The 11,311-nt window shown below is 52.3% G+C and overlaps 1 protein-coding gene across 3 annotated transcripts in view; it reads right to left on the bottom strand.

Annotated features, from left to right (window-relative positions):
* Positions 1-1,984: 1,984 nt before the first annotated feature.
* Positions 1,985-11,311, bottom strand: part of LOC105478056 (P2Y receptor family member 8) — a 67,265-nt gene continuing 57,938 nt past the window's right edge. Inside the window, exons 1-2 of one of the 3 annotated variants that reach the window (XM_011735019.3) lie at positions 4,926-6,151; positions 1,985-3,575 (exon numbers count right to left, since the gene is read on the bottom strand). In XM_011735019.3, the coding sequence (XP_011733321.1) occupies positions 2,472-3,551 (1,080 nt within the window). In that variant the 5' untranslated portion in view covers positions 3,552-3,575; positions 4,926-6,151 and the 3' untranslated portion in view covers positions 1,985-2,471. Of the gene's footprint in view, positions 3,900-4,925; positions 6,152-11,311 lie in introns of those variants that run through there. The other 2 variants (XM_011735017.3, XM_024791631.2) reach the window with 2 other exon arrangements.

The following is an 11,311-nucleotide window of genomic DNA, read 5'->3' as shown; positions in this document are numbered from 1 at the left end:
CAAATCCTGTAAAGCGGCCCCACCCCTATCTCCCTTTGATGACTCTCTTTTTGGACTCAGCCCGCCTGCACCCAGGTGATTAAAAAGCTTTATTGCTCACACACAAACACACACACACACACACACAGCACTCCCTGGGATCCAGCCTGGGGCACAGCGGGCCTCCTGAAATGACCCACCCAGGAACCAGCGCGTTGCACTGGTCCACATCACAGTTTCAGGATGTCAGAGTGGATTCAATGCGTGTGTGCATTGGCGGGAGCTGCTGAAATGAAATCCCAGAATTCCTAGCAACTGGGGGCTTAACACGAGTTTATCCTCCTCCGGTCCTGGAAACCAGAAATTTGAGATCCAGGTGTGTCAGGGTCACACTGCCTGGAAAGCTCTAGGGGAGGATCCTTCCTGCCTCTCCCAGCTCCTGGGGGCTCCAGGTGTCCCTGGGCTTGTGGTCGCATCACTCCAATCTCTGCCTCCGTCTCCACGTGGCCTCCTCCTCTGTGTCTGTGTCTCCTCTTCCGTCTCTCACAGGGACACTGGATTGGGCCCATTGTAAATGCAGGATGGCCTCGCCTTACTTCATTACTTTGTAGGGACATGGATGCAGCTGGAAACCATCATTCTTAGCAAACTATCACAAGAACAGAAAACCAAACACCGCATGTTCTCACTCATAGGTGGGAACTGAACAATGAGATCACTTGGACCCGGGAAGGGGAACGTCACACACCGGGGCCTATTATGGGGAAGGGGAGGGGGGAGGGATGGCACTGGGAGTTATACCTGATGTAAATGATGAGTTGATGGGTGCAGCACACCAACATGGCACAAGTATACGTATGTAACAAACCTGCACGTTATGCACATGTACCCTAGAACTTAAAGTATAATTAAAAAAAAAAAGTACAAAAAAAAAATTATATTTGTAAAGAGCCGGTTTCCAAACACGGTCCCATCCTGATGTTCCGGGTGGACACGGGTTTTGGGAATGGTTGAATTAATTACTAAACCATCTCTGTTTTCCTTCCATGGTAATGATGGCAGGAGAGAGGCGCCAACACAGGGCCTCTGAACAGCAGCTTTGGCCTCCGTCGGTGTCCCCAGTGCACAGAAAGGGAGGGGCTGGGCATCCGAGGCCACCCACTATGGAGACTGCCCAGAGCCCCTGGGCGGATGGCCAGCTCTCCCATTCTCGCCTCCAGAACCATCTTTCTCACCCAACAGAGCCAGGAATCCAATTCCCTGTAATGTTCGGACGCCTGTGGGGAGTCAGACCTCTTCTTTAAGCTAAACCAGCTCAGGTATTGGGGCTGGTGCAGGCACGTCTGGTGCAGAGGAAGAAAGACAAACACACAGTCTGCTCACCACCCACACAGCATGGAGGGGGCCCAGCGACTGACACCCCTGCAGGTTCCTGCGGTCCACACCTGTGTCCGGTGCTTGATCTCCAAACGGTCTCACGGGTCTGGCCAGTCGCCTGCTCCCCGGACCCCGGATGGACTCGCCAGGGGGGGAAACACGAGGCAGACAATGCGCAGAAGGCCGGGAACTGCGGAATCAAGCTGCACCCTTGGGTTGGGATGGGCTGTGACCCATGTCACCGAGCCTCGTTTCCACACCTGGGCCTCCGAGGTCCTCGTCCTGAGTCAGGGAGGCCTGATGGTGGTCCAGGGGCCTGATGGGACCTCCTTCACTCTCAGGGATTCACAGAAGCAGAGGAGGGGTGGGGGGCCCTCCAAGCCAGGTCAGAACAACCGTGCCAGGAATCACCGTGGTCAGCTCCAGGTTGGGGGGTGCGGTGGAGCAGGGAGCAGATGTGGGGAACACGGGAGTAGTTGAGGTGCAGGAACCTCAGGTGCTCCCGGAGTCATCAGAGATGAAGTATATAAATCTGTCCTCGTTCCTCTGAAAGAAGAATTCCAACCACAGCCAGCACAGTGGCCCTGAGTGAAACCAACAGCAATGTCGGTGTGTGCACCATACTAAGGAGACCAGCACCTCTGGGGGAGAATAAAGGCCAGAACCACAGCTAAGGGACGATGTCAGCAAGGAGAGGAGCTGGGAATGGGGCTGGCAGGTCGCCCAGGGAGGATATATCCAGAGATGGAGTGGCCGAGGGAGCGGGGCTGGTTGAATGTCCATGCTCGGGGATGGACAGGTGTGAGAAGGAGTGTCTAAGGAACTCGGGGGTGCACACCCCGGCTCCACTAAAAAGAAATACAAAAATTAGCAGGGCGTGGTGGCACACGCTGTCTGGTGCATGGCACAGAGAGGCAGAGGCCCCCGCTGCAGCCTCACAGAGCGCCCTGTGCGCCGCTGGGTTTTGCTGGTTTCTCTACCCTCAGTGAAACCTGGAGACCTTTCCTCACCGGTGCCTCTGCAGTGCCCGGGAGAAACGCAGCTGTTCTCCCTGAACCTCTGGCACCGTGGCCTCTCCATGCGCCCCTGGCTCTCCAAGCTGCACCCCCGGAGACTCAGAACTCGCTCTCCTGCCTCATGAGGCCGGGCCTGGGGGCTCCCTCCAGCCCTTCGGGGTGCGCACCGGCCTCGGAGCGCATGGACGTGGTCCTGGCGGAGAAGAGGCTCTCGCGGCGCGTGTCCAGGGGGTCTCCGGGCACCCGACGGCAGCCCAGATATTCCCGCAGGCGCAGCTGGAATTCCCGGGAGGCAAAGTAATACACAAACGGGTCCAGACAGTTGTTGAGGCAGCTGAGACACAGCGTGAGCTTGTAGACGTGGTAGTAACTCTTGCCGTAGAACAGGCGACCCACGATGTGCGCCAGGAGCACGAAGTTGTTGGGGGCGAAGCAGGTGACAAAGGCCAGCAGGACCACCACGGCCAGGCCCACCGCGCGCCTCCGCTGCTCCCGGCCGTGCGCCTCCTCCGTGCGTAACAGCTTGAGGATGGTGGCCGTGTAACAGGCCACGGTGACCACGAAGGGGATGAGGAACAGCAGGATGAAGATGGTGAGGAGGAACACGGCCCACATGGCCACGCTGGGGAGCATCGTCCACTTGAGGACATCGAAGCAGGTGACGATGCCCAGGGCGTGCACCGGGTAGGTGAGGTCGGTGCGCGCCAGCGGGGACAGGGCGGCCAGGAGCAACAGCCAGGTCCCGGCGCACGCGGCCACCGCGTAACGACGACGGCGCCAGCGCGTGGAGCTGAGCGGGTACAGGACCCCCAGGAAGCGCTCCACGCTGATGCACGTCATGGTGAGGATGCTGGAGTACATGTTTGCGTAAAAGGCCACGGTGACCACGTTGCACAGGAGCACGCCGAACACCCAGTGGTTGCGATTGCAGTGGTAGTAGATCTGGAACGGCAGCACGCTGGCCAGCATCAGGTCCGTGACGCTCAGGTTGATCATGAAGATGACCGACGGGGATTTGGGCCCGATGCGTCGGCACAGGACCCACAGGGAGAACAGGTTCCCCGGGATGCTGACCAGCGCCACCAGCGAGTACACCACCGGCAGGGCCACCGCGATCGTCGGGTTCCGGAGCATCTGCAGCGTCGCGTTGTCCGGCCCGGTGCTGTTTGGGACGTGCATCCTGGAGGGGTCCTCGCCCCGGCTCTGCAGAGGGAAGGGCGCACGGCTCAGGGGCGCGGGCGGGGAGGTGGCTGCCGGGAGGGCTCCCCGGGGACCAAGGAGGGTGGGGACATGCGTTCGCAGAGGGCTCCCTGTCTCCTCCATCCCTCCCGCCCTTCCTCCCTCCTTCCCTCTCCTCCTTCTTTCCCTGCCTGTCTGCTTCCTTTCTTCACCCTCTGTCGTTTTCTTCTTTCCTCTCTTCTCCCCTTTCTCCTTCCTTCCTCCTGGCTCCTTCCTTCTCTCCCTCCCTCCTACCTTCTCTTCTTCCCTCCTTCCTTCCCTTCTTTTCTGTTCTCCCCACTCCCTCCCTTTTCCCACCCTTCCTTCCGTCACTCCTTCCCTTTTCCCTTCCTTCCTTCCCTCACTCCCTCCCTCCCTTCTCTGCTTTCTTCCTTCCTTCCCTCCTTCCTTCTTTCCCTCCTTCCTCCCTTTCTCCCTTCCTACCTTCCGTCTTTCCTCTTTCTCCTCTTTCCTTCCTTCCCTCCCATCCTTTCTTCTCTTCCCTCCTTCCTTCCTTCATTCCTTCTTTCCCTCCCTCCCTCTTTCCTCCTTTCCCTCTTCCCTTCCTTCACTCCTTCCCTCCCTCCTTCCTCCCTTTCTCCCTTCCTTCCTACCTTCTGTCTTTCTTCTTTCTCCTCTCTCCTTCCTTCCCTCCCTCCTTTCTTTCCTCCTTCCCTCCCCTCCTTCCTTCTCTTCCCTCCCTCCCTCCTTCGTTCCTTCCTTCCCTCCCTCCTTCCTCCCTTCTCTCCCTCCCTCCCTCCTTCCTCCCTTTCTCCCTTCCTTCCTACCTTCCTTCTGTCTTTCCTCTTTCTCCTGTCTCCTTCCTTCCCTCTCTTTCTTTCCTCCTTCCCTCCCCTCCTTCTTTCTCTTCCCTCCCTTCCTCCTTCGTTCCTTCCTTCCCTCCCTCCCTCCCTCTTTCCTCCCTTCCCTCCTCCCTTCCTTCCCTCCCTCCCTCCTTCCTCCCTTTCTCCCTTCCTTCCTACCATCCTTCTGTCTTTCCTCTCTCTCCTCTCTCCTTCCTTCCCTCCCTCCTTTCTTTCCTCCTTCCCTCCCATCCTTCCTTCTCTTCCCTCCCTCTCTCCTTCATTCCTTCTTTCCCTCCCTCCCTCCCTCCCTCCCTCCCTCCCTCCCTTCCTTCCTTCCTTCCCCTCCCTCCTTCCCCTCCTTCTTTGGATCAGGGAGGTCATTGGAGACCTTGGTGCATGTCACAGGCTGAGACTCTTAGAAGATCCAGAGTGGGGCCTGTGGCTCCCCTGGGCAGGTTGAACGCATTGTTGTACAGATCTCACGACTCACTCACTGTCCCCCATGGATGGAAACCACAAAGTGACCGACCTTCAGCCCCCAGGTGTCAATCCTTTCATTTCAGGGGCATTCCTCCCACAGAGCATGTATCAGCAGAAAACATACAATCCGAGCGCCGGGAGATCTCCAAAGTCTTTCTAGCTTGTAACACCCATGTCAACCCAAGGCTCCACCCTGCTCTTTCTTCCTCCAGAGGAGGCCTGTGACTTCTTACCAGCTGCTGCGCAAACAGCTTCCTCAAACTGCTTTTAAAATGGCCCAGAGCTTTCATTTCAGTTTCAGGGAGAAGTTTTGTGCCCCGCCTGGACGTGCCCAGGTGTGAAACCTACGGTTATGCACGAGTCAGCACCGCCCTCCACGGCCAGCTGGGCACCTCCGGCCACCTATGGCTTCAGGAGGAAAATCAGACCCTTCCTTCTTAGGGTTCTGCCTGCTGTGGCCGTGGGGGACGTCTGGAAGGACAGACGCTTCAGCCATGCACTGCTGATGAAAAATGTGTCTGTCAAAGGGACACTAGTTTTATTTCGAGAATGTAAAGTGGACAGAACTGGAAACAGGGGTGCCCTGGAATTGTTCTTTTGCTTGTTTGTTTTTGTTTTATGGAGATGGGGTCTTGCTTTGTTGCCCAGGCTGGAGGCCAGTGGTGCAAACGTAACTCACTGCAGCCTCCAATGCCTGGCCTCAAGCAATCCTCCTGCCTCAGCCTCCTGAGTAGCTGGGACTACAGGTGAGAGTACCACCATGCACAGCTAATATTTTTATTTTTTGTAGACATGGGGTTTTGCTATATTGCCCAGGCCGGTCTCAAACTCCTGGCTTCAAGCAATCCTCCTGAGTAGCTGGGACTACAGGTGCATGCCACCATGCCCAGCTAATATTTTTATTTTTTGTAGACATGGGGTTTTGCTATATTGCCCAGGCTGGTCTCAAACTCCTGGCTTCAAGCAATCCTCCTGAGTAGCTGGGGCTACAGGTGCATGCCACCATGCACAGCTAATATTTTTATTTTTTGTAGACATGGGGTTTTGCTATATTGCCCAGGCTGGTCTCAAACTCCTGGCTTCAAGCAATCCTCCTGAGTAGCTGGGGCTACAGGTGCATGCCACCATGCACAGCTAATATTTTTATTTTTTGTAGACATGGGGTTTTGCTATATTGCCCAGGTTGGTCTCAAACTCCTGGCATCAAGCAATCCTCCTGCTTTAGCCTCCTGAGTAGCTGGGACTACAGGTGAGAGTACCACCATGCACAGCTAATATTTTTATTTTTTGTAGACATGCGGTTGTGCTATATTGCCCAGGCTGGTCTCAAACTCCTGGCTTCAAGCAATCCTCCTGCCTCAGCCTCCTGAGTAGCTGGGACTACAGGTGAGAGTACCACCATGCCCAGCTAACACTTTTATTTTTTGTAGACATGGGGTTTTGCTGTGTTGCCCAGGCCGGTCTCAAACTCCTGGCTTCAAGCAATCCTCCTGCCTTAGCTTCCTGAGTAGCTGGGACTACAGGTGAGAGTACCACCATGCACAGCTAATATTTTTATTTTTTGCAGACATGGGGTTTTACTCTTTTTCCCAGGCTGGTCTCAAACTCCTGGCTTCAAGCAATCCTCCTGCCTCGGCCTCCCAAAGTGTTGGGATTACAGGCCTGAGCCACCGCGCCTGGGCTGGAATTTGTGGCTTTAACCCTCCAGGCAGGCAGCTGTGCCTCGCACACATTTAACCAGCACGTGCTGTTGCAAGTCCTGCAATGGCGGCCTCACCCAGCCACCCTCATGTCTGTAACCTGTGTGGTCTGACGATCCAGCAAGCAGTCCCTTCGCAGCCAGACGTGTTGCAATTTCAGGTCTGTCCCCTGTGGCCACTGGACAGCCCCCAGGGAAGACAGCCAGCCAGGACTGCTGAGCAACGTGGGTGATTAATCAAGAAATTACCTCTAACCGTCACCAGCTGCCCGGACACAAGAGGCACCGGCTTGCGGTTTGGGTCCTGCCGAGGCTGGGGCGGCAGGATGGAAATTTCACAAAATGAGTACAACGGTTGCTCTTGGCGGTGTCTGGCCTGCAGAGGTGGCTTTTCCAGAAATAGCTGGGCACTGAATGGTCTGAAGCAACAGACCGACCACAGGTGGGCGCTCCGGGGCTGCAGGTTAGACCCTATTTTTTTCTTTTCCTTTTCTTTTCTTTTCTTTTTTTTTTTTTTTGGAACTCTGTCACCCAGGCAGGGGTGCAGTGGCGCGATCTCGGCTCACTGTAACCTCCGCCTCCCTGAGTTCAAATGATTCTCCTGCCTCAGCCTCCCGAGTAGCTGGGACTACAGGCGCCCGCCACCCCGCCCGGCTACTTTTTGTATTTTGAGTAGAGACGGGGTTTTACCATATTTGCCAGGCTGGTCTTGAATTCCTGACCTCAGGTGATCCAATGGCCCCGGCCTCCCAAAGTGCTGGGATGACAGGCGTGAGCCACCATGCCCGGCCAGGTTGGACCCTTTTTCTTACGCTTTGCAGGAAATGCATACCTTTCTGGCAGCAATGCATCCAGGAATGTTTCTCACCTGTTGAGGGTCTGTGTGTATCTCTCCCACCCCTCTCATTCATTTCTTCTAAAAACAGCTTTACCAGCCGGGTGCTGTGGCTCACACCTATAATCCCAGCACTTTGGGAGGCCGAGGCGGGCAGATCACCAGGTCAGGAGATCGAGACCATCCTGGCTAACATGGTGAAACCCCATCTCTACTAAAAAAAACACAAAAAAATTAGCGTGGTGGTAGGTGCCTGTCGTCCCAGCTACTCTGGAGGCTGAGGCCGGAGAATGGCGTGAACCCGGGAGGTGGAGCTTGCAGTGAGCTGAGATGGCGCCACTGCACTCAAGCCTGGGCAACAGAGCAAGACTCCGTCTCAAAAATAAATAAATAAATAAATAAATAAATAAATAAATAAATAAATAAAATAAACAAAAACAAAAACAGCTTTACCAAGATGTGAGTTACATATTACATACCATAACCTTTCGCTCATTCATACATTTCAATGGTTTTTAATATATTCACAGATGTGTAAACAACACCATCATGCAATTCCAGAGCCATTTTCCTCCCTGAACAAAACTCAGAACCTGGCCAGGCATCATGGTTCACACCTGTCATCCCAGCACTTTGGGAGGCCGAGGCGGGTGGATCACCAGGTCAGGAGATCGAGACCATCCTGGCTAACATGGTGAAACCCCATCTCTACTAAAAAAAAAACACAAAAAAATTAGCGTGGTGGCAGGTGCCTGTGGTCCCAGCTACTCTGGAGGCTGAGGCCGGAGAATGGCGTGAACCCGGGAGGTGGAGCTTGCAGTGAGCTGAGATGGCGCCACTGCACTCAAGCCTGGGCAACAGAGCAAGACTCCGTCTCAAAAATAAATAAATAAATAAATAAATAAATAAATAAATAAATAAATAAAATAAACAAAAACAAAAACAGCTTTACCAAGATGTGAGTTACATATTACATACCATAACCTTTTGCTCATTCATACATTTCAATGGTTTTTAATATATTCACAGATGTGTAAACAACACCATCATGCAATTCCAGAGCCATTTTCCTCCCTGAACAAAACTCAGAACCTGGCCAGGCATCATGGTTCACACCTGTCATCCCAGCACTTTGGGAGGCCGAGGCGGGTGGATCACCAGGTCAGGAGATCGAGACCATCCTGGCTAACATGGTGAAACCCCATCTCTACTAAAAAAAAAACACAAAAAAATTAGCGTGGTGGCAGGTGCCTGTGGTCCCAGCTACTCTGGAGGCTGAGGCAGGAGAACGGCGTGAACCCAGGAGATGGAGCTTGCAGTGAGCTGAGATGGTGCCACTGCACTCAAGCCTGGGTGACAGAGTGAGACTCCATCTCAAAAATAAATAAATAAATAAAATAAAAAACAAAACAAACAAAAAAACAGCTTTACCAAGATGTGAGTTACATATTACATACCATAACCTTTCGCTCATTCATACATTTCAATGGTTTTTAATATATTCACAGATGTGTAAACAACACCATCATGCAATTCCAGAGCCATTTTCCTCCCTGAACAAAACTCAGAACCTGGCCAGGCATCGTGGTTCACACCTGTCATCCCAGCACTTTGGGAGGCCGAGGCGGGTGGATCACCTGAGGTCAGGAGTTCGAGGCCAGCCGGGCCAACATGGTAAAACCCCATCTCTACTAAAAATACACAAGAAATTAACCGAGTGTGGTGGTGGGTGCCTGTCATCCCAGCTACTCCAGAGGCTGAGGCAGGAGAATCGCTTGAACCACTGTGTGGGGCAGAGGTTGCAGTGAGCCGAGATCACACCATTGCACTCAAGCCCGGGCAACAAAAGCAAAACTCCATCTCGAAACAAAACAACACAACACAAAACAAAAACCGTTGAGAACCCCACAACTGTCGATCCTGTTGTTTCCTGTCCTCAGCCCCTGTCAACCTCAAATCTGCTTTCTGGTCCCTGTGGATTAGCCTATTCTAGACATTTTATAAGAAGAAAATTCGACAATATGTGATCTTTTGTGTCCAGCTTCTGTCACTGAGCCTGGAGTCTTCAAAGTTCATCCACACAGGAGTCTGTGTCAGAGCTTAAGTCCTTTTAGTGGCTGCATAATAGTCCATTGTGTGGGCACATATACACCATGGAATACTATGCAGCCATCAAAAAGGATGAGTTCACGTCCTTTGCAGGGACATGGATGCAGCTGGAAACCATCATTCTCAGCAAACTATCGCAAGAACAGAAAACCAAACACCGCATGTTCTCACTCATAGGTGGGAATTGAACAAGGAGATCACTTGGACACAGGGAGGGGAACATCACACACTGGGGCCTGTTGTGGGGAGGGTGGAGGGTGGAGGGATAGCATTAGGAGATACACCTAATGTAAATGATGAGTTAATGGGCGCAGCACACCAACATGGCACATGTATACCTATGTAACAAACCTGCACGTTGTGCACATGTACCCTAGAACTTAAAGTATAGTAATAAAAAAAAAGAAGAAATGTAAGTCCATAATGAGATATATGTACTTTGCAATGGTAAGAGTCTATGAATTAATATAAAACATGCGTGGTTTTTTTTCTAATCAGAAATGGTTATTAAAATTTTATGAAAGGCCTTTTCAGCATCTATGAAAATAATCACATTTTTCTTTAGGTCTATTAATGTGGTGACATGAATATTTTAATTATCTATTCCCTCAGTTGTAAAATACCATCATTTGTATAACCAGGTCTTTTAAAAAATAGCTTTTGGGGGGCAAAATACAAATAAAAATATTATTTATATAAATAAAAATATTGTCCACTGTATGGATAGACAAATTGTGTTTATTCATCCTCTATGGATGGTTCTTTCTGATTTTTTTTTTAATTGAGATGGAGTCTTGCTCTGTTGCCCAGGCTGAAGTGCAATGGCATTATCTCAGCTCACGGCAACCTCCATCTCCCGGGTTCAAGCGATTCTCCTGCTTCAGCCTCCTGGGTAGCTGGGGCTACAGGAACCTGCCACCACGCCTGGCTAATTTTTTTGTAATTTTTTTTTTCTTTTTGAGACGGAGTTTCACTCTTTTTGCCCAGGCTGGAGTGCAACGGTGTGATCTCAGCTCACTGCAACCTCCGCCTCCCGGGTTCAAGCGATTCTCCTGCCTCAGCCTCCCGAGTAGCTGGGGCTACAGGCGCCCGCCACCACACCCAGCTAATTTTTGTATTTTTAGTAGAGACGGGGTTTCACCGTGTTAGCCAGGATGGTTGCGAACTGTTGACCTCAGGTGATCCACCCTCCTCAGACTCCCAAAGTGCTGGGATTGCAGATGTGAGCCACCGTGCCCAGCCCTTTTTTTTTTTTTGTAATTTTAGTAATGATGGGGTTTTACCATGTTGGCCAGGCTGGCCTCAAACTCCTGATCTCAGATGATCCGCCTGCCTCAGCCTCCCAAAGTGCTGGGATTCCAGGTATGAGCTACCACACCTACCCCATTTTTTTTTTTTTTTTTTTTTTGTAATTTTAGTAGTGATGGGGTTTCATCATGTTGGCCAGGCTGGTCTCAAACTCCTGATCTCAGATGATCTGCCCACCTCAGCCTCCCAAAGTGCTGGGATGACAGGTGTGAGCCACCACGCCCGGCGTGTTCCTGATTCTTGGAGCTGCTCTCCCCTCATTCCCAGCCCTGGGAACCCCTTTCTGAAGGGTTCAGATGAGGAGAGCAGGAATCCTACAGTCTTGTTCGGGGTGGACCTTACAGGATTGGGATGAGAAAGACAAAAAAGGTAGCCCTTATTGGCAGCAGGGATGGCATGCCAGTGACAGACCCTTTTTGACAGCTATTGTCTTCTAGCTACAGCAACCCCTCCTTCCTGAGTGTTGGGGGCTGTCCCCAAGTAT

Source organism: Macaca nemestrina, chromosome X (genome assembly GCF_043159975.1).
Source record: "Macaca nemestrina isolate mMacNem1 chromosome X, mMacNem.hap1, whole genome shotgun sequence".
NCBI lineage: Eukaryota > Metazoa > Chordata > Mammalia > Primates > Cercopithecidae > Macaca > Macaca nemestrina.
This window is presented reverse-complemented; position numbering and strand designations above follow the sequence as displayed.